General features: G+C 40.3%; 4 protein-coding genes across 7 annotated transcripts in view; all 4 read right to left on the minus strand.

Moving 5' to 3' along the window:
* The window catches only part of LOC108245612 (zinc finger protein 771), a 15,780-nt gene extending 7,758 nt beyond the window's left edge, over window positions 1-8,022 (minus strand). Inside the window, exons 1-7 of one of the 4 annotated variants that reach the window (XR_003039945.2) lie at window positions 7,654-8,011; window positions 6,198-6,542; window positions 4,110-4,415; window positions 3,705-3,877; window positions 3,421-3,615; window positions 3,116-3,343; window positions 2,715-3,002 (exon numbers count right to left, since the gene is read on the minus strand). Coding sequence is in view for 3 of the 4 variants with exons in the window: in XM_017432658.3 (XP_017288147.1) it covers window positions 2,940-3,002; window positions 3,116-3,343; window positions 3,421-3,615; window positions 3,705-3,877; window positions 4,110-4,415; window positions 6,198-6,542; window positions 7,654-7,759 (1,416 nt within the window). In the remaining variant the exon portion in view is untranslated. Of the gene's footprint in view, window positions 1-6; window positions 3,003-3,115; window positions 3,344-3,420; window positions 3,616-3,704; window positions 3,878-4,109; window positions 4,416-6,197; window positions 6,543-7,653 lie in introns of those variants that run through there. The other 3 variants (XM_017432658.3, XM_025009676.2, XM_025009677.2) reach the window with 3 other exon arrangements.
* A 338-nt stretch (window positions 8,023-8,360) lies between these two features.
* Window positions 8,361-13,238, minus strand: LOC108245611 (gastrula zinc finger protein XlCGF57.1-like). Its single transcript, XM_017432656.3, has 3 exons — window positions 12,887-13,238; window positions 12,140-12,508; window positions 8,361-10,995 (listed from the first exon to the last, which is right to left on the minus strand). The coding sequence occupies exons 1-3, from the start codon at window positions 13,002-13,004 to the stop codon at window positions 9,497-9,499; spliced, it is 1,986 nt and encodes a 661-aa protein (XP_017288145.1). The 5' UTR covers window positions 13,005-13,238; the 3' UTR covers window positions 8,361-9,496.
* A 372-nt stretch (window positions 13,239-13,610) lies between these two features.
* On the minus strand, window positions 13,611-18,277 carry LOC108245613 (gastrula zinc finger protein XlCGF57.1-like). Its single transcript, XM_017432659.3, has 2 exons — window positions 17,937-18,277; window positions 13,611-16,413 (listed from the first exon to the last, which is right to left on the minus strand). The coding sequence occupies exons 1-2, from the start codon at window positions 18,052-18,054 to the stop codon at window positions 15,314-15,316; spliced, it is 1,218 nt and encodes a 405-aa protein (XP_017288148.1). The 5' UTR covers window positions 18,055-18,277; the 3' UTR covers window positions 13,611-15,313.
* A 716-nt stretch (window positions 18,278-18,993) lies between these two features.
* The window catches only part of LOC108245569 (gastrula zinc finger protein XlCGF26.1-like), a 5,594-nt gene continuing 2,100 nt past the window's right edge, over window positions 18,994-22,487 (minus strand). Inside the window, exon 2 of the mRNA XM_017432598.2 lies at window positions 18,994-21,997. Within this exon, the coding sequence (XP_017288087.1) occupies window positions 20,382-21,997 (1,616 nt within the window). The 3' untranslated portion in view covers window positions 18,994-20,381. The remainder of the gene's footprint in view (window positions 21,998-22,487) is intronic.

Raw genomic sequence — 22,487 nt, forward strand, 5'->3', positions numbered from 1 at the left:
CCCCTGGGCCCTGGCCCCCCGGCCCCAGCCTGCAACTGGACCTCAGTGACATTAGGGTTGGGCAGCTGGACAAATATATGAACCATCAGTGATTCAAGTCCATAAATAGATTTATTTTTATTTTTCTGCTTCTTTTTAGCTGGTTTAAGGTTCTCTTTCCAGAGGTTTGACCTGTAAATGACTACAATAAAAATCCAAACCTGAACACGCTGTAATTTATCCAGACTGAGAGAATTTCACCTCATTTATTTCCAGTAAGGCCTCGGTCCAAATGTTGGACACCTGACAGCAGCCGAACTCCGTCGTTTTATTGCTCAGCAAAAATCTGCATGATTATTTGTCTGAATTAGCAACAATTTCAGTAAAAAAGTTAATCTTAACATAATTTAAAAAATGTCACATGATAAGATACAGTTCAAAATTATTTTAAGAGAAAAACAACAACTCAGCAGCTGCAATAAAAAGAAAAGAGAAAAAGAACAAGAATTACACATTTTGTTGTTAAAAACTACTTCTTAATGGCTTTAAATTTGAAATAAGAACTTTAAATAATTTAAGGTCAACCAAAACATTTAGTTTAAGTGCAAAAAGAAAATATAAGAATATTAAAAGATAATATAAAACCGCAGCTTTGCCCTGTGGTTAAAATGCTTTTTGATTGCCTCATTTCTGACAGCCACATAAAATGATTACGGTCCAAGATGGCGGCATGGAAGAACGCAGCCGCTCACGGCTCTCCTTTGGTGCTTTGTTTTTTCTTTATGTGCACTCTGGCCTTTGCAGATACTAGTTACACACGCAGGGACCTAGTGGACATTAGCAACCGACGCAGGACACCCGTCTCACACACAACCTTCCAGCTGAGATGGTGAGGCCGCCGCGCTCACTGTGGATTGTTATCGGACCGGGAAAACATCACAGATGGCAGAGGGAGAGGAAGAAAAGAGGGGCTGCAGGTCTGGGCTCCTCCTGAAGCTAAGAGAACAACTTTGTCTGACCTGGTTTCTCTTAAACACCAGATCCAGGATCCAGGATCCAGTCGGCCGGAATTATTGACCCGTTGCTCTCACACCTGTAACCATGAAGCGTTTTAAGAGAATAGTTCTTCAGCTCATCGAAGGTCATCTTCCCTCCACCTTCGACCAACACCAGCTCATGTTTTAAGTGAACAGATCCATGGAAGATGGCCTCGTCCTCTCCGTGCTGACCCGCCTGGAACAGCAGCAGAACTCTGAGAGGAGCTCGACATTCTGGTCTCTAACCTGGAGACCTCCGAGTGTTCAGTGAATAATCTGGAACTGAACACAACAAAAACAAAGGAGATCATCCCGGACTTCAGGAAACACAGGACCGGCCTGCCCCCCAGCAGAGACTGGACTTTCTGAGGATCCAGGAAGAACAACCTGGACATGAAACTGTTGCTCGTCCATCAGCAGCCTGCTGATGGTCATTATGGTCTGGGAGCTGCACTGAGGCAGACAGGAGGCTTCAGAGGGTAATAAAACCTGCACAGAACCCTGCTGGTTGGCCTCCCCCCTCGCTGATGAACACTCACACCTACCACTGCCTGAGAAGAGCACAAATCATCATCGATGATGGCTCACACTCCAGGTTTCACCTGTGGGACAGGTGGGACAGGTGGGACAGGTGCTACAGGTGCTACAGGTGCACCAAAGCAAAGCCAAACAGACTCGAGAACAGTTTCTTCCCCGGAGCCAAATCCAGTCTTCCCTCAGTAAACTGATTCACAGCTCAGGCCTGTAATGTCCTGCTTATATGGTGTTTTGTAGTGTTATCTCTTTTACATTTGCAGGTATTAATAAGTGCTTTATGAGTACAGTTTTATGAGTGGCTTTTAAATTGCGTTTACTCTGCACCTCTAATTTCAGTGTGATGTACTAAGAGGGCATTCATTCATTCATATAATAACACATTTATTATAAGAACCCAACATGCTGAAGCTGCATCATAGACAGTTTTTGCTCACTGATCAATGAATGGATAAAATAAACGGTGTGATGCATCCCGGCAGCTGTTTTACAATCAACCATCAGCTGTTAAACACAGACTGCCCGACAAATTCAATAAAAATACTTGTTTTAATTATATTACCATTATCAGTACCAGCTGCCTGAGGCAGATTCCTCTCATCTCTTGTCCCTGATTTCAGGCTGTGTGTGATGAGGCACCATGGTTGGAGGGCCTTTATGGATTTAAACCCCCATTTTCTTGATCGATCCTTATTTACGATTATTATTAAATTTTTGTTCAAAACGAGGAAACCATGGTCGGTTAAGATTTCTAACTGCCTGCTGGGACACCTTCCTCCTAACCACCGTGGCTTGTGGGGAAAAAAAGTTGTTCAAATGAAGACATTTTTCCTGTTTTTCCTGTCACAACCTTGTGTGTTGTGACGATAAAGGCATCGAAGTAGAAGTGACCACGTGTCTGCGGTCAGCGTGAGAAATCTATCAGCCCAGAGCCAGCTGCACACATTTGGTACATTTCTTGTCAAAGGTTTTGAATAACTCCTTGGTTTATAACCAAAGTAAATCTAAACCAATGACTCTTTTCTTTTAGGCTAACAAGGATTGCCTGCTCCACCCCTCCTCCAAACAAAAAACTATCTGAAGTTTGTTTTTAGTTCCTTTGTCAGGAAAATGTTCCATTTGTTTACAGGAAGCGACCTAAGAATTGTATTACAGCCAGCTTACTTGGGGGCGCTCGTTCTTTGTGGCTTCCCGTCCTGTCTCTAGTTATTGTACATGTCGATGCTGAGGCCGCGGCGGCGCTTCAGCTTCTGCGGTGGGCGTGTCCAGCTGCGGCCTTCCTCCTGGTGACTGAAGGCTTATTCCAGTGTCCAGATCCAAGCTGGTGTTCACGGAACCGCTGACTGTGGCACCATCCTGACCTCTCGGATGCTGAAAGGTACCAAGCTGCTAGAAAGTACCACTCTGCTGTGAGTAATATCCTCCCTGCTGCTGGTACTGGCCTCCATAACTCTGAAAGAAATTGGTATTTATTAAAATGACAAATACGATTCATCTGTTCTTGTGTTTCCAAAGTTCCCATCTTGCTGAAAACTGCAGACATTGTTGAATAAAGCAGCTGGTACCTGCTGGTATGTCTGCTGTTGTGACATGGCCAGGTGAGCCGGTTGCTGAGCAGCCTTGAACCCTCGGATCACGTTCATTATGGTGAAACTGCACTCATCCCACGAGGACTCTGGTATCCGAAGCATCTCGGACTCCATATACCTGCTGAAGTCTCTTACTCTCCTCTCGTGATCGCTCCGTGTCGGGGCTCTGATGTTGCAGATCAGGTTCTTGGCCTGCTGCAAAATCTGCAAGAGAGAGACAAATCAATAAACATTCAGATGAACAAGTTACAGCGTTTTAGAGCCGTTCGTAGTTCTGTTACCTCCATCTTAGATATGTCCTCGCTGTCTAAGAGAGTGGACGGTAAAGGGGAAGTGAGGAGCCTTCTGTTTTTTCTCTTTCCTTTCCCTTTGGCCTGGATCTGGGAGGTGGAGGGCTGCTGAGTCCACAGCAGACTCTTGTCATCATCCTCGCCCTCATCAGCAGCAGCATCCCCTCCAGGCGGTACCCCAGGAAACTGAACGCACAGAAGAAAAGTTGAAGACTGGATGAAATATTTTGAACACACATACTGAAGCAACAAGCTGCGTTGTGTTTTCTGCATACAGTGTGCGTTGCTGACGTCCTGCCACGCTGAATGTACGGGCGGAGAAACTGGTACCGCTCCCAGATTCTCTGATCCGTGTACGACAAGATCAGCGCCGGGGTGCTAGATTTGCGTTTCAGCAGCTTCACAAATCGAGTTCGCATGTTACGCAAATGTGCATCAACTTGGATAACTGCAACATTCAAAAATACAAACAGAAGTTGAAATGTTTTTCATCAACAGTATTTTGTAACAGATTATTTTTGGGGGGCTGAACATGATCTATTCTCAACAAACAATCTCAACAGATTAAATAAATGCTCACACACTCAAGGAGAAAATTACGTGCCTAGAAATACTTTTTCTTGCCAGATTTAATTTCAAAATAAAATTTGGTTCTAAAAACGCTTAATTTATCTACTCACCGGTTGGCAGGGGGCTGTGGAGCTTCTCCCAATCCTCACAGTTTTGCTCAATCAACTCCTGCATAAGCTGCAACTTCATTTCTTTGTTCTTGTAATGCTGCTGTGCCTTGTCGTAGAAGATTGGGTGACTGAGCCAAAATTCGGCCATTGTGTCTTGGTGTCCATCCCTCCAAAAATACTGTCTGTCCCCATCAGCTGCAGCTGGACTCTTCCTCTTCTTCTTCTCCTGAGCTGGTGCATGCTGGGAGGCTGAGGAAGCCTCCGAGTCCTCCTCATCGGACACAGCAGGCCCTGCGACCGGCGCCGCTTGAGAACAAGACGAACTTAATGTGACTCCAACTGAGTTTGTTACAGAGAAATGCATAACTGCTGTGCATTCCTGCTAACGGCGACATGGTATGAATAACAACAACACAGAGAAAACTGAACTGCGTACGAGTGCTGCGCAGCTCAGAGGCTCATTTAGCCACGAGAACATGTAACTGACAGAACCACCGAGTCTGCTTCACAGTCAGAGGAGTGGGACACAAAAGACATACGAGTGGGACGATGGACTTATTTATTGCCATCATCAAATAGTTTGTTGTTTGCTGAGTTAATTGCTTTAATCTGGTATCTGTGACACAAGAATGATAATAAACAGACATTCTGGTTGGATTTACAAATACTATGAATACTTTTAGACCATTTTTGCATTAAATAAATCAGCTTCCTTACACCTAACTGTTTCTAATAAAGTGTTTATCTTATGCTGGATAGATTATACTCATTTCTAGATGTACTTTATCACAAGGATTTAAAAGTGAAATATTAAACAGTAAACTTTGGAAGTTACATTTACATATTAGAATACATTACATTTATGATAATATTAACACTTGACTTCAGTTCAAACCAATTAATTGTAACGATTCGGCTGTTAGGGTCGCAGTCAGATTATCTGCCGAAGATTCAGACAGGATGTTGACACTTTGGACAGCCGTTCAGCTGCACGTCTCACATCCTTTTACACAAACATACGAGTCCCAATCTGTGCTGGTTCAGCTCTGATCACCCTGAGTTAGTGTTAACTCACACATCTGATCTGCTGCTACTTTAACAAACAAACAGCAGCTCAGAGGTTATGAGTCTGCGCTGTCCAAACCTTCTTCTTCTGTGGTTTTATCTCTCGGCGTCCTGGGCCGAATGAAGCAGATGAAACTTATTTTCTTTGAGCTACATCGGTATCTCCAACTGCTCCCATTAACGCAGGAGTTTATTTGAACACGGTGCAGAGTGTTTAATGGTTTAATGTAAACATTTAAAGCAAAACGACAAGTTGTGAGAAAACTGCAGACGTAAGGACTTACAGAGTTTGGGTCGGGTGAGCGTCAGTGTTCTCAGGACTTTTAACGTTTTTAACTTCTTATTGTTGGGCAGTTAAACACTGAAGAATGGGACTCAGATTGATTAAGATGTGGAAAAGTGAAACTTTCACCTCGACTGTGTTTGGCTCACTGGAGGACGGTGCAGCTGCTCGGGTTTTCCTTCAGCTCTTTCTGACACACGGCCTGTAGGTTATTGTTTAATTTATTATTGTGTTGTGAAGTTTCAGGTAACAAATCCTATCTAGAGCCTCCCATTTGTTTGGTTTTTATCTCTGTTATTGTCCAAAACAAGGATTTGTTTGTCTTTCCTACTGTTCCAAACCACGGTCCTTATACCAACATGTTGACTCTAATTAATGACCGTTTGAACATGTTAACTGACGACACATTAAATCCTGATTGTAAAAACATCTTTCAGCCGCAGGTCTTCTACTTTTCCACAGAGATCTAAACTACAGAGGATGAAGTAAATAAAGTCCAGGGTTCAGGGCAAACAAGCAGGTCTGCTGAAGCTAAACTGACTCTGAATCTGTTTCAGTGACACATTTCTACACGCTGATGGTTTTTTTGTTTGTTTTGTGGAACAGAACAATCAGAGACCAAATATATGTGTCATAACGAGCCGAATTCTGATTAGAGTTCTGCTGAAGATCACAAAGTTAATGAGAGATCAGAGTGAACGTCAGAAGGTCCACACAGTTTAAACAGCGTTTCATCTGACCTGATCTCCATTTGGCTCGGGATCCTGCTGGATCTGGTTCTGGTCCTCCACAGTCCTCTTCGTCAGTTTCTGTTTTCATCTGTTCAGCTGAGCTGCTGGTTGGAGGTTCCGTCTCTCTGTCGTCTTCAGTTTTGATCCGATGAAGCTGAAATAACTGAGGACTTTTTTCGTCTTCACTTGTCACAGGAAGCTGCTCTCCTTCCTGACTGCTCCAAAGATCCTCCTCTTCCTTCTTTATGACGAGGAGCTCTGGGTCCTGCTGGTCCAGACCGGAGCTCCACAGATGAGGAACTTCTTCTTCTTCTTCTTCTTCTTCTTCTTTAACCTCCAGCAGCTGACGGTCATCTGCAGGAAGCATACGGACATCATGGTTAACTGCGGCCTTTTTCACAAAACGCTTCGAGCTAAGACTGAGACGCCTTCTGCTCGTCTCGGTCAGATTTGTGAAAGGACTGAGGCGGCGTGGGGATTTTGAAGTCGACCCACTGATGACACGACTCTGAGCCGCCAAGGAGAAACTGGCTTCACAGCTCGACAGTTTGATATCTGTGAGACCAGACGACTGAGGGATTGTAATGTTCTGGCATGTAGGAGGAGATGTCCAACAAGTAAAATAAAAGTGCAGACCTTTGCAGGACTAAGTCCATGACGGGCGAAGAGGCAGCTTCATTTAACAGTTTTGTGAAAGAGATGTAATTTCTCCAATCAAATAAACGTTTTTGATTAAATAACATTGTGTGAATTTCTCCCTCACTGAACTGAGAAATGATCAATGACTGAATTAAAAATTTTGTCTTTAAAACAACCAGTCTTACCTTTTTCATTTGTGATGGAAATTATAAAGGAGCTTGAATAAATGAACACCATCAAATTAACCTGGGGCTGGTCCAATCCATTAATTGTACCCTTTTTGTTCTGCATAATTTATTCTGTTAACTTTTCACTTTCCTGAGTAATAAAACCTTTAAAAAATGATGGAAACTGCAACCAACTGCAGTTCAACAGAGAGAAATTCAGTTTATGTCAAAACTAAAACATCTAAACACAAATTATATTTAGGTCTGAATTCATCAAGCTTGTTTCTGTGACTTTATCGTCACACTCTGATGGAAACCATCAACAATTACCGAAATTTACAAATTATTATTTTCAGTTCCTATAAAAATTAGTTCATTTATTACAATCTTTTGATTAGTTAACTGTTTATGTTAGAAATGCATAAAATCTTATTGCTATACAGCAGTTAAACCTCCTTTTTTAACCCGTCAGAACAAATGTTATAAAGAAAGAATAGCATTTATAAGCAGATTCGTGTTTCTTCGTGTTTTTCTTAGCAGCGCTATGCTAAGCTATGCTAAGCTAACAGCAGTTTATATTGGCAGCGCTATGCTAAGCTAGTTAGCCGTTGTATCCCGGCTGTAGAAAAACTCCTCATTAAATCTGTGATTCTTCTTACTTGTCTGGTCCTCCTGCTGATGGACACCGAGAGTTTTCATCTCCACTTTCTTCTCTAAAAGCCGACTTTCAGTCCTGTTCTGACGAAGATGATCCACGTCGTTCATGGTTTGTTCTTTTAAAAATGAAGCCTCGTTTGACACCAACTCGGCCTGAACACCGATCACCTCACATTGCAGCCAGGTCCATTTCTGTCACACAGGATCCATGGATGTCTTAGAGACCACATGAACACTTCATGTAGTTTCTACAATCAGTCATCTTTCTTTAATTTCACAAAAACCGATCTGTTTAGAAATGTATGCGTCTCTGGTGCATTTTGATGAGGCATCAGCTCGGACACCCTTTAGTTCCGGCCTGTGTCTCACTGCTGCCATCTGCTGGAGTCAGTCAGCTCCTACATCCAAAAACTGATTTTTATTATCAAAAGCTGAAATAAACTAAGTGAAAAAGTCAGTAAAGTCCAAAGAGAAACTTTTATAGCTCTACGAATCTTTCAGGTTGGTCAGGATTGTGAAAAACTTCCTCAAAAACAAAACATGAACTCAATAAAAGTTCTTTTTTCAATAAATATCTGTACATTTGACTTTTTTTTGTTTGCTGAGGCTGAAGAGCTGTCAAATTTTTAAATCATCGCACAACTCAACTACAGATTATATCAATTTCTAGTGATTAAACTGTTCAAATTCCACAAACATTTAATGGAAACAGGTGATAAATAGTATTTTATTGATCAGCAGGGAAAGTCACATTCTACAGCAGCAACAAGAAATGGGGAAAATAGAGCAAATAAGTTAAACAAGTACATAACAAGCAGAAATACAGTAAAACTATATATGCAGAATATTAATCAAAATAGTTTGTTTCTGTGAATGAAGGTAATCCCATTAATTGGACACGTTTCAGCTGACTGAAGTCATATAATCCTTATGATTCCTTTAATCTCTAAAATCTACATAATTTACAATAAATCACAAAAAATAACAAACTAGTATTTGTGATTAAATGTCTTTAAAGTGTTCTGAAACAAAACAGACATAAAACAAGATCCGACCCACACGATTTAAAAATCTGTAACACAAAAGGAAGAAAAATGAACTTAATATTTAATCAGCATTTGTTGTTTTCTCAGATATTCCCCAGGAAATAGTCCAATAATAAAAACAAATACTCAGAGCCTAATTCAGAGTTCAGGTTCAACTCAATGACTGCAAGGCAGCTGCAAAACAAGCCCAAATCACCATCCCTCCACCACCGTGCTTTACAGCTGTATGAGGTGTTTGTATTCAAACGTATTCAGGTTCAAAACAAACTTTAACGTTTTAACTGAAATAATCAGTTTGCTGCAGTTCTTCCTAATAATAATAAAAGTTTTGTTCTCTTTATTTTGTCATGCTGGAGTCGAAACTTTAAGTCTACATTTTGTACTTTAATTGGCAAATCTTTGTTTAGATCTTATGTTGTGGTAAACTTAATTAAACTTTAAATGATGTTATACTGTGACATATAACTGAGCTACAGAGCTCCAAAGAGGACTGAGTTTTCTCACTCGTTTTGACAAACTTCTGTTGTCTATCAGGAACTTTCTTAGTTTTTTTGTAAATGTTTTTGCAGACATGAGGCGTCGACACCTGACTGCTGTCGTCAAATTAAAACCCGTGGATTACCCTGAGCATCATCAGGCAGGCAGCCGCTGGATGTTTTATCTCGACTCGGATGACTCAGAGAAAAACTGACCCTGAGCGTTTAAACCCAACTCTCAGTTCTAACATCATGTTGTAAAGAAAGATTCAAATGAAAAGGGAAATTATACAATAAGAAACTACCAACAGAAAGAGAAGTTTCTATTTTCTGTGGAATTTTGTGAAGTGTTTTTTCAGAGAATCGTGTCGTGTAAAAGCTGCCCCACAGACGTCGCAGCTGAAGGGTTTCACTCCTGTGTGAACAGACATGTGTGCCGTGAGACGAGAGTTCCTTCCAAATGCTTTCCCACACTCTTTACAAGAAAAGCGTCCTTTTCCAGTGGAAACATCCTTACCACTTAAATGAACTGACATGTGACTCTTCAGATCTGCCTTTCGGAGAAATCTTTTATCACATTTATCACAAACATACGGCTCCTCTACTGTGTGAAGTTTAACATGTCTGCAAAGAGTTTCCTCTCGAGTGAAACTTGCATCACAATAAACGCAGACAAACAGTTTGACTTTGGTGTGACTTATCAAGTGTCTGTTGAGGTCACGACTGCGTGTGAACCGTTTGTTACAACTACTGCAGGCAAACGGCCGTTCTCCTGTGTGAATTGCCATGTGCTGTTTTAAATTTCCCTTTGTGCTCAACGTTTTCTCACACACCTTACACTGAAAGTGTTTCTCGCTGGTGTGGAGTTTCACGTGGCGATTAAGAGTAAGTAAATGGCTGAATGCTTTTCCACATTCATCACAGGCAAATTGTTTCTCTCCGGTGTGCTGGGCCATGTGAAATTTAAGATGTTGATGAAAGTTAAACGTTTTACCACATTTATCACAAACAAACGGTTTCTCGCCGGTATGGAGCCTCATGTGATATTTCAGATAATGTTTATGGTAAAATGTTTTACTACATTTATTACAAGCAAACGGTTTCTCTCCTGTGTGGCCTGCTATATGATATTTTAGATTATGCCTAAAGTGAAATGTTTTACCACATTTATCACAAGCAAATGGTTTCTCTCCCGTGTGGAGCCTCATGTGATATTTCAGATAATGTTGGTAGTAAAATGTTTTGCCACATTTATCACAAGGAAAGAGTTTTGTTCTTGTGTGCCGGGCCATGTGACATTTAAGATTGTGCTGAAAGTGAAACGTTTTACCACATTTATCACAGGCAAACGGTTTCTCTCCGGTGTGAATCCTCATGTGATGTTTAAGATAATACTGATCTCTGAACATTTTACCACAATCATCACAAGCAAATTTTTTCTCTCGTGAATCAGGTCCAGAACTTTTCTTCTCAGCCAAACTGGAAGATCTTTCCCCTGAATGAGAAGTCATGTGGTTCTGAAGAGGAGTTCTCCTGGATCCAGAACCTGACATGTTTTTATCCAAGTCATCATAATCATCACTGTCTTCAGTCTCTGAGGAGTCTGAAATCTTTCCATTAGTGTTTGGCTGTAAATGAGTGTCTGGATCATGGTTCATGTCTGGTTCTGGTTCTGGTTCTGGTTCTGGTTCTGGTCCTCCACAGCCTTGAGGTTTCGCCTCCTCTTCCTGCTCTATGTGGAGGAGTTCTGGGCCCTGCTGGTTCAGACTGGAGCTCCACAGATGAGGAACTTCTTCTTTAACCTCCAACAGCTGCTGGTCACCTGCAGGAGACACACAGACGTCGAAGTTAAGTGAGTTTTTTTTGTTGTTGTAATTACACAGAGTGTAACGATACTTTCAGCTCAGAAGATAAAATATAAGCTGGAAAAATCCTTTTATTAATCCTTCTTGGAGGTTTTGCAATAAACTCAACTGACTGGCCTCTCTTGTCTCACACGTCTCCTCCAACTGTAGAACTAAACTAAACACGACCTTCGACCTTCTCAGTAAAGCTGTGTGACCTAAAAAATACCAGATAAATCAGCTTCAAATGAACAGCTGCTTTGCAGAGAGACTGAGGGTTACAAGTGAGACTGTTTATGTTTCTACAATACTTAAGGAAAAATGACTCCTAGCTTTGAAGAGACTATTTTGAGGAAAAATATTCTGGAAACTTGGATATGAACTTTCTGCACTCGGGAGAGATCTGAGAGAAAACCGTAAGTTGTAAAACAGCGAGAGAAGGAATGGGACGAAGACAAAAATGTCCACAGTTTAATGTATGATCAGTAATAAAGGTGCTTCGATGTATATAAATGTGCAGCCTTACTTACATTATGGATGCATTTTGATCCCCAAACTGCTGCAGTTTGAAGGCTCTGTAGATTTGCTCAGTTGTGCTCAGTCAGAGTAAACAGGAAGCCCATTTTTTCAACAGCAAATAATAAAAACAATCTGGTTTTTACCTGGTTCTAAAATTATTCTTGTGGCAAACCTTAACAAAGAGTTAAGTTAGCAGGTTAAAGGTCATGATGGGACAATTAGAAAAAGACTGAAGAAGTCTGACTTGTTTGGGAGGGCAGCAGCACAAAAGAATGGGCCAAAGTTCCTCCACAACCATGTGAGAGACTGATAGAGTCCTACAGGAAACCACCGCCTCGAAACATTAATTATTTTAGAAAATAAAATGGACTTTGTCGGGTCCTAAGGTTCTACAAGCTGCTGGATCTGCAGCTGGATGCAGCTTCACATTCATGATATAAATAATGATTTTATAAAACTGGTTGTTTTCTTCTGTGTTTGAGGTTAGATTTAAACATTTCAGAACCAAGTAAAGACCAGATTATTTTTATTCTGTCCTGTGAATAAAAGAAATCCTCAACATCACAGTGAACATCTGAGAAGGTCCAAAGAGTTTCATCTGACCTGACCGCCAATCGGCTCTGGATCCTGTTGGTCCTGGTTCTGGTTCTGGTCCTCCACAGTCCTCTCCATCAGTTTCTGTTTTCATCTGTTCAGCTGAGCTGCAGGTTGGAGGTTCTGTCTCTCTCCTGTCCTCAGTTTTGATCAGATGAAGCTGGAATAACTCAGGTTTCTCCTCATCATCTTCACTCTTCACAGGACTGAACAGAATCCCAGAGTATTCAGTCAGCTGCTCTTCCTCCTGGTTGATCCACACTTCCTCCTCTTCCTGCTTTATGTGAAGGGGTTCTGGGTCCTGCTGGTCCAGACTGGAGCTCCACAGATGAGGAACTTCTTCTTCTTCTTCTTTAACCTCCAGCAGCTGCTGGTCATCTACAGGAGACACATGGACATCATGTGGGATTTCTCTAATCACACAAAGGTTGATGAAGACATTAACCTTATAGATATCATCACTGGTTTTGAATCTAATGGATACAACTTCAATATAATTAAGATTTGTTCATAAAGTTATTAAAACAGGTTAAATTATTAACATTTGAACCAAGAAGGTTTTGCTTCACTTAAATCTCCCTTTTCAGTCAGTCAGAACAAGATATTAACTAACATATGATCTGAATAAATTGGAGCATTAAGGAGCAGATTGTTTTTATTTTTTGTTTATGTTTTTAGCAGCGCTATGCTAAGCTAACAGTTAGCCGTTTTGTCCTGGCTGTATAAAAACTCCTCATTAAATCTGATTCTTCTTACCTGTTCGGTTCAGACCAACATCCTGCTGCTGATGGACACAGACAGCTTTCATCTCCACTTTCTTCTCGAGAAGCAGACTTTCAGTCCTGTTCTGATGAAGATGATCCACTTTGTTCATGGTCTGTTCTCTTTAAAACAAACTGAAGGCTCGTTTGACACCAACTCGGCCTGATGATCAACACCGATCACCTCACACTGCAGCCGGATATATATATTCTGTCTTCTAGACAACATGAACACTTCATATCATTTTTATAATCCATATGTTTGTCAACGTTTGTCGCTCTGCTGTATTTTGATCAGGCATCAGCTCGGACACCCTTTAGTTCCGGCCTGTGTCTCACTGCTGCCATCTGCTGGAGTCAGTCAGCTCTTACATCCAGAAACTCTGATTCTCTTCACCAGAACTGGACTGAAACTGAGTGAAAAAGCAGCTAAGTCCAAAGAAAACCTTTGAAAGACCTTCAGAAAGTCTGATGATCAAGAAAACTTTTAAGGTTACAAGAAAGTCTGTCTGCTTGAAGAGAAAATATAAAGAAATGAGGGCTGGATCAAGACTTTTGCACAATATTCTTACATAGTTGTCAAGATCTCACAATTTAACAAACTGCTTTTTGTTTTAAACTATATTTAACATGTTTTACTGTGTTAAAAGATTTAATTTTTATTCGATATTGATGAACTGAGAAACTGACCGGAACTGGAAACATGAACCTCACAACCATAACGTTTAAATACCTTTCTTTTTTATTATTATAAAGATCTTACAGTGAATAAAACCTAAATCAAAGTGTATAAGCAGCATGAGGAAAGTCCTTCACTGCTTCCACATGAAATATGAAATCAGAAGTTTATTGCTTACAGATTTTCTGTGTTTGAACTCCCAGCTGAGCAGAGAAGGAACAAGATTTATCTGATAATAAAAGCATCAAATCAACAGAATGAGTGCGGTTTGAAATCCAGAACAGGTTTATTGTTGATGGAGACGTTACAGAAACATTTCCACTCCAATTCTTTCAGGTCTGAATGGATTCTGAGAAAATCCCCCAAAATAAAACATGAACCCAACAAAAACAGGTTGACAGATTTCTTTTAGGAATCTTTAATATCATTTGTGTAAGCTTTGTTTAAATAAAGTTTAAATGATCAAAAATAAATAAAACTTATAATCTGTCAGAGACATCTGTTCAGTAAAATATAAAAATAATTCAACTTTACTACAGATTATATTGCTTTCTAGTCATTAAATACAGCATGCACACAGGATTTACTGAATTAAATCGTAATAAAAAGTTCTGTAATCTTTCCTCTACGTCGCTTCTTTTAATGTTTAAAATAAAGACGCAGATAAGTTTGTTGGAACCTTTCCTTTTTTAAGAATTTATCTTTTAGTTTCTTTTAAGTGAAGTTTTTTCTCCAAAGTGCTGCTCTGTTTGTGTTGAATGAGGCGTTTAAAGACGGCTGACGCACTTCGAGCCAGCTGGCAGTAAAATGGCGGTTTGTGCACTCTGTAAGGTCTCTCTGATTTATTCCGTCTGAAAAATGAGCTTCTGATGAACCACCAGATTAAAAAATAAAACTTTAAGTTGTTGTTGAGCTGCTGAAAGCACTCTGAGGTTGGAGCAGTCATCCGTCCGGTGAATAAATGTTTGAGGAAACTTTTACTCCATGTTGGATTAACGCCGTGTTCCTCCTGAAGAAACTGCATCTTTAGGGATTCATTGATCAGTTGAACTTCTGCCTGTTTTAAGCTCATTTAATTGTGAAGATAATGTTAATAGATAAACACTCAAATCAGACAATTTCATATTTTAAATAAGTTAAAATAAAAGAACATTTAGTAATGTTATCTCATTTTAAATAGCTGTGATGTTCGTTTCTCTCTTTCTGAGGTTTGACTGAGATCCTGAAAAAGGATTTCTTGCTGCAGTTTTTAACCAACAGTCTCTTTACAACAATAATCTTTTTTTTTCTTTTTACATACATAAATAATAAGAGCCAATCAGTGATCTGTTCATTCCTTGGACACAAGAAAAAGCACTTTTATTTCTCTTATTAAAGGAGCTCCTTGTTATTGTATTGTAAACAGACTGTTCAAAATAAATAACCAGGCGTTTAATTTACTATAACTTCTGGTAATTGTTCACAACATATTCCTCAGTAGTTTAATGTTGGTGTCTTCATGAATTCACCGCTCTGAGCTGAACTCTGAATCAGTTCTTGTTTAAACTAAAAAGTCACTGAACTGCGTGTTTCCAAAGATCTGCCTTTTAGAGAAATCTTTCCTCACACTTGGAGTCTGTTACGATGAGTACATGTTCTCGCAGATTTCCTTCCTGAGGAAACCTCGCAGCACAGACACGGCAGACAAATGTTCTCACGCCTGAGCGACCTTTCACCTGTGGGTCGCAGTGCATCTGAAGCACCTCAGGCAAACGGGTTTTCTCCCGTATGAAGCGCCATGTGTTGCTTCAAATTTCCCTTTGTGCTGATTTTTTTATCACACACGTCACACTGAAACCGTTTCTCTGCCGGTTGGACTCCCAGGTTAGGATCAACAGGTAAATAACCGAGTGCTTTTCTACATTTATCACAGTGAAAATGTTTCTCTCCCGTGTGCTGAACCAGATGATATTTAAGCTCATGAGGAAAGTGAAATGTTTTACCACAATCATCACAAGCGAACGGTTTCTCTCCTGTACGGCGTCTGGTGTGATATTTAAGATAATACTGATATCTAAAGATTTCACCACATTTATCACAAGCAAATAGTTTATCTCCAGTGTGGATGCTCATGTGACGTTTAAGTCGACTTTCGTAGAAAAAAGTTTTACCACAATAATCACAAGCAAACGGTTTGTCTCCGGTGTGGGCGCTCATGTGACGTTTAAAACGACACTGATAGTCAAACGTTTTACCACAAACAACACAGACGAAAGGTTTCTTCCCAGCTGGGACTCCTGGTGGATCTGCAGTTTTCTTCTCAGCCAGACTGGAGGAGCTTTCCCCTGAATGAGAAGTCAAGTGTTCCTGAAGAGACGGCTGCTCGACAAACTGTTTGTTACACTCCGGGCAGCTGAAGGATTTCTTGGCTCTTTTCTGTCCCACGTTGCCTTTTACTCCTGATCCAGGTGTTCTGGTTTCCCTGGATCCAGAACCTGACATAAATTCATCTAAATCATCATCATAATCATCACTGTCTTCAGTCTCTGAGGAGTCTGAAGCCTTTCCATCAGTGTTTGGCTGTAAATGACTGTTTGGATCATGGTTCCTGTCTGGTTCTGGTTCTGGTCCTCCACAGTCCTCTCCATCAGTTTCTGTTTTCATCTGTTCAGCTGAACTGCTGCTTGGAGGTTCTGTCTCTCTGCTGGCTTCAGCTTTGATCCGATGAAGCTGGAATAACTGAGGTTTCTCCTCATCTTCCTCCTCTTCCTGCTTTATGTGGAGGAGTTCTGGGTTCTGCTGGTTCAGACCGGATCTCCACAGAACCTCTTCTTCTTCTTTAACCTCCAACAGCTGCTGGTCATCTGCAGGAGACACATGGACATCATGGTTAACTGTGGTTTCTGTCTTATATATATTTTAGATGTTGGAGGTTACGTGGGATTATTGAACCATTTTTCTTCCTTATTGGAAGGAAAATAGATAAAGACAGAAAATGTGTGTTTGGGATTGTTATTAGTTTTGAACGTTAATCACCGTTTACTGTTATCATGGGAACATCATGATAAATTATTATAGATACTTCTGTTAGTTTATAAACAGGCTATCGTTAGGAAACAGTAAAAACCTGAGACACTTAAAGAAATCTTCTTTCAGCTGTTCTCTTTTCAGGGGTCTCCACAGCGAGTCCTCCATCTGACTCTGTCCTCTGTGTCCTCTGTCCTCCATGTCCTTTTTGTCTCTAACATCCTTCTGTCCCTCCTCTGCACATGTCCAAACCATCTCAGTCTTTATCTCCCAGTCCTTCAACCTGTGGACCTCTGAGGGCCTCAGTCCCGATCCTTTCCATCCTCATCCCTCCTGAGGAGAACCTCAACATCTTCAGCTCTGACACTTCCTGTTCTGTCTCCAAACCAGACAACATGGCTGCTCTCACCACTGTCTGGAAACCTACAGAAAAAACTGATTTCCTCACTTAAAGCAGGACTGGAAAAGTCTTTCACATCTGATCAAAATATGCTTAAAAAAACATTTTTTAATTTAGATGATGAGGATTGTTGTTTAGAATGAAGTCATGCTTCTTACATTTTAACTGACTATAGTGAGGAATCTCTCCCTCACACACACACGGTGGTGGGTGATACACATTCCTTCAATAAAATCTGGACATTTAATTTAAATGATTGAATTTCCCATCAGTCAGGCAGAGCTGTGTGTCTGTAACTTACTTCAGTTCATCCTTTGTGACCTTTCCCATAACTCATGTGAGTAAAGACAAACACAAAACCACAGCCTAAGTTAAAATAAGTCAGGAGAATCTTCATAAAACGTTTGGGAACGTCCCCGAAGGATCAGTAGGAGAGGTTTACTGCAGAGATGTCCAGTCCTAGTCCTAGTCCTGGTCCTGGTCCTGGTGGACCTCCATCCTGCAGTTTTTAGATGTTTCTCTGCTCTTCAGCAGCTCTTCAGGTTCTGCAGAAGCCTGTTCATCACTCAGTCATTCAGATCAGGTGTCAAAGCAGAGAAAGATCTAAAACATCCAGGATAGTGGCCCTCCAGAACCAGAACCAGGACCAGGACTAGACACCCCTGGTTTACGGAGAAGGGGTGAAATAATAAACATAATCTGAGACGTTTTCGCTTCAGAGAGGTTAAACAAGACATTTAGTAACAAATGATCTGAATAAAGTGGAGCATTCAGGAGGAGAGTTGGATTAGTTTTTTGTTTATGTTTAGCAGCGATATGCTAACAGTTAGCCGTTTATCTTAGCAGCGCTATGCTAAGCTAACAGTTAGCGGTTTATTTTAGCAGCGCTATGCTAAGCTAACAGTTAGCCGTTTTGTCCTGGCTGTATAAAAACTCCTCATTAAATCTGATTCTTCTTACCTGTTCGGTTCAGACCAACATCCTGCTGCTGATGAACACAGACAGCTTTCATCTCCACTTTCTTCTCGAGAAGCAGACTTTCAGTCCTGTTCTGATGAAGATGATCCACTTTGTTCATGGTCTGTTCTCTTTAAAACAAACTGAAGGCTCGTTTGACACCAACTCGGCCTGATGATCAACACCGATCACCTCACACTGCAGCCGGATATATATATTCTGTCTTCTAGACAACATGAACACTTCATATCATTTTTATAATCCATATGTTTGTCAACGTTTGTCGCTCTGCTGTATTTTGATCAGGCATCAGCTCGGACACCCTTTAGTTCCGGCCTGTGTCTCACTGCTGCCATCTGCTGGAGTCAGTCAGCTCTTACATCCAGAAACTCTGATTCTCTTCACCAGAACTGGACTGAAACTGAGTGAAAAAGCAGCTGAAGTCCAAAGAAAACCTTTGAAAGACCTTCAGAAAGTCTGATGATCAAGAAAACTTTTAAGGTTACAAGAAAGTCTGTCTGCTTGAAGAGGAAAATATAAAGAAATGAGGGCTGGATCATGACTTTTACACAGCACTAGTTCTGTTTAATATCTAAGTTTATGTAAATATTTAAGCTCAATATCTGTAAAACTGCCTGAATTATAGATATTTTTTGTTTCCTGTGGTCATTTGGCTATAGCAGCCATCTTGATTTGATTTTAACTATTTTTAACATGCAAAGATATTTAAAGAAAGAAAAACAATAAATCCAAATGTGAAAATATGAGATTGACAAAAATACAGAACAGTATAGCTCCATCTTTGTGATTTAAATGTTCGAAAAGGAGTGAGAAGTGTGCACTTATATCAATTCACCTTCTCTGTAATTCATTATTTATCAGCTTCCTTATATCTAAACTTTTGTTTCAAAATGACAGATTTAACAATAATCTGCATAAATAAAACCTGACATGTCAGTGACATCTGCTGTTAGTTAAATAGATTTTAAAATGATCAGATTATATTCATTTCTACTGATTAAATTGTGTGGTTTAATACAACAAACTCAGTGAAAACAGGTGATATTATTAGTATTTTATTGATCAGCGAGGAGAGTCACATTCTACAGCAGCAACAAGATTACACAAACATGAAGAAGCAAATGAAGCTAAAAGAAATACAAGAAATCAAAACAGCATCAAACTACAGTAAATCTAAATTCACAGTTAATTAAAACAAAATAAACTGTTTTGGGAAATAAAGTCAATCCCATAATGTGTTTCTGCCAACATTAGCCTCTCTTTGTCCTCCCGATTTTTAAAGTTTAAGTCAAAAAGTAAATTCTTCTGTGTACCGCCATGTTGAGACATGGCGCTCACTCCGACAGATTAAAGAGAATTAAAATCTATATTTGTAATCAAATATCTTCTGGAACAAAACAGACGACATGAACCAAGATTAGACCGACACAATGTGACGGAAATCATCAACAGAAAACAGAGAAATGTTATTTAGTTATTCCAGGAAGGTTTCATCAGATAGCCTCTTAAAACAGTCAAATAAAAACATCATTATTCTGCCTGTGGCTGCAAAACAAGCCCAAATCATCACTCCCACCCCCATGCTTCACAGTTGGTATAGAGGTGTTTATAGTGTTCAGGTGAAAAACAAACAAACAAACATAAACCTTCAGGTGTGTTTCTTTAAGATCTTGTGTTTTGTGGCAGCTTCTCCCTCAGCCTCCTGGTCAGCATGACGTCCAGTGTACCAGGACTGCCACAAAACATACAGATTTAGCCTCACTCAGAACAGGCTTTAGACCCAAACTCAGACTTTCTGGGGTTGTACTGCTTAAAAGGGGACTGTTCTTTGAAAGCAATGATCATTTCTTCCAATGACAGATCCTTGGATGGACCATGAACCTCTTGAAAAGGTGGGGCAATGAGATCCAGGACTGGACGCACCTTGAGTCGTCTCAACCATCACTGATTCGGGGCATATTTCTTTATTTGGCAACTAAATATTTAGTAACAAACATCAGTTTTGATGACAGTATGTATGTCACCAGTTCAGTTTATTTGAAATCATTCACAAAAACATAAGATGAACATATTTTTAAAGAACAGGCTGAGTTGCTTTAAATATATAAACAGAAGCCAGTTTGAAACATGACTTAAGCTGTATAAAACACAAATTCAACCATTTACCTCAGAACGTCAGAGTAAAATGAGAGAAAAACTACTCAGTTCAGGTCTCCCACCTCTCTGCTGTCGTCGAACCAAACCCTGTGGATTACCCTGAGCTGGATGTTTCATCTCGACTCGGATTACTAAGAGAAAAACTGACCCTGAGCGTTTAAACGCCAACGTTAAACCCAACCCTCAGTCCTAACAGCAAGTACAGGAAATACAAATGAACAATTAAACAAAACTTTACAATCAGAATTAGTTCATTGGTTTTTACAATGTCTACACAGAAAGACCACAGAGCCGTTTCTGTTGCTTATGATGTCTCTTCAAGTGTCTCTTCAGAAACCTCTGCAGCATATAACCTGCCCCACAAAACTTACAGCTGAAGGGTCGTACTTCTGTGTGACGTTTCATGTGTGCCGTGAGACAATAGTCCTTTTTAAACGTTTGCCCACACTCTTTACAAGATAAGTGTCCTTTTCTAGAAACTGGCGACTCATTGAAGTGCACTAACATGTGATTCTTCAGATGTACCTTTTTGAGAAATCTTTCATCACATTTTTTACAAACATATGGCTCACGTCCGTTGTGAAATATAAAGTGTCTGCGCAGACTTTTCTCTTGAGCGAATCTCGCATCACAACAAATGCAGACAAATGGTTTGAGTTTGTTGTGACTTATCAAGTGATTCTTGAGGCTTTGATGAGCTATGAACCGTTTGTCACAGATACTGCAGGCAAACGGTCTTTCTCCTGTGTGAATTGCCATGTGGTTTCTCAGACATCCCTTCGAGGATAACATTTTCTTACACACCTTACACCGAAACAGTTTGGCTTTTGTGTGGCATCTCATGTGACGTTTGAGACTACGTAAATCAGTAAATACCTTCGCACATTTTTTACAAGCAAACGGGTTCTCTCCTGTGTGCACGACCATGTGACGGTTAAGCTGCCTCTTAGAGTGAAATGTTGTATCACATTTATCACAAGCAAATGGTTTCTCATCACTGTGGAGTCTTGAGTGATATTTAAAAGAACCCGGATTGCTAAATGTTTTACCACACTGATCACAAGTAAACGGCTTCTCTGCTGTGTGGACTCTCATGTGAGACTTCAGTTGACTTAGAGTGTAAAATGTTTTTTTACAATCAACACAACCAAATGGTTTCTCTCCAGTGTGCTGCTTCATGTGGAGTGGAAGACTTCGCCGATGGGCTAACGTTTTACCACAAACATCACAGGGGAAACGTTCCTTCCCAGCTGGGACTCCTTGTGGATCTGCAGTTTTCTTCTTAGCCAGACTGGAGGAGCTTTCCCCTGAATGAGAAGTCATGTGTTCCTGGAGAGACGGCCGGTCGACAAACTGTTTGTTACACTCCGGGCAGCTGAAGGATTTCTTGGCTCTTTCCTGATTTATGTTGCTTTTTACTCCTGATCCAGGTGTTCTGGTTTCCCTCCAATTGTCATCACAGTCTTCTGTTTCACATCCAGCAACTGATAGGTTCACATCCTCATCATCATAATCATCACTGTCTTCAGTCTCTGAGGAGTCTGAAGCCTTTCCATCAGTGTTTGGCTGTAAATGACTGTTTGGATCATGGTTCCTGTCTGGTTCTGGTCCTCCACAGTCCTCTCCATCAGTTTCTGTTTTCATCTGATCAGCTGAGCTGCTGCTTGGAGGTTCTGTCTCTCTGCTGGCTTCAGCTTTGATCCGATGAAGTTGGAGTAACTGAGGTTTCTCCTCATCTTCACTCTTCACAGGAAGCTGCTCTCCTTCTTGACTGACCCAAAGTTCCTTCTTTTCTTGCTTTATGAGGAGTTCTGGGTCCTGCTGGTTCAGACCGGAGCTCCACAGATGAAGAACTTCTTCTTTAACCTCCAACAGCTGCTGGTCATCTGCAGGAAACAGAAATACGTCATTTTTAAATTCAAACCCTGCCCCCAGCAAGTTGAAGTGAGAATAGATGTGAAACCCTGACAGTTAAAATATGTGACAAATAAGAAAAAATGTTGCACTTTTATTTTCTTTATGAGACTAAGACTTCCTGAATCCTGTTATGGAGACTGAGGTTCAAATGTCAGCTCTGCTCAGCTGATATCACACTGATGTTGGTGAAGATTAGGGCTGCAACTAACAATAATTTCAATAATCGATTAATTGGGCGATTATTTTCTCGATTAATTGATTAATCGGTCGTCTTGGAATTCATTCATTCATTCAGTCATTCATTTTGGCCCACATAAAAAAGTTATCTGTATGTAAAGGAGTAGGTTGATGTAGAACTTTTACTACTTTCTTATTTTTAAATAAATCAATATAAATTCAATTCAACATTCTCACTTTATATACTTAGCTCTCAAGCAGAAAATAACAATAGCTTATTTA

Source organism: Kryptolebias marmoratus, linkage group LG17, assembly GCF_001649575.2.
Source record: "Kryptolebias marmoratus isolate JLee-2015 linkage group LG17, ASM164957v2, whole genome shotgun sequence".
NCBI lineage: Eukaryota > Metazoa > Chordata > Actinopteri > Cyprinodontiformes > Rivulidae > Kryptolebias > Kryptolebias marmoratus.

What these genes read in the sequence shown, in the direction of transcription:
- LOC108245613 (XM_017432659.3), bottom strand. Translation starts at nt 18,054, where the DNA reads ATGAACAAAGTGGATCATCTTCATCAGAACAGGACTGAAAGTCTGCTT. An exon ending in TGTTGGTCTGAACCGAACAG is followed by an intron (nt 16,414 to 17,936) that starts GTAAGAAGAATC and finishes TGTCTCCTGCAG; the next exon opens with ATGACCAGCAGCTGTTGGAG.
- LOC108245611 (XM_017432656.3), bottom strand. Translation starts at nt 13,004, where the DNA reads ATGAACAAAGTGGATCATCTTCATCAGAACAGGACTGAAAGTCTGCTT. An exon ending in TGTTGGTCTGAACCGAACAG is followed by an intron (nt 12,509 to 12,886) that starts GTAAGAAGAATC and finishes TGTCTCCTGTAG; the next exon opens with ATGACCAGCAGCTGCTGGAG. An exon ending in CAGAGCCGATTGGCGGTCAG is followed by an intron (nt 10,996 to 12,139) that starts GTCAGATGAAAC and finishes TGTCTCCTGCAG; the next exon opens with GTGACCAGCAGCTGTTGGAG.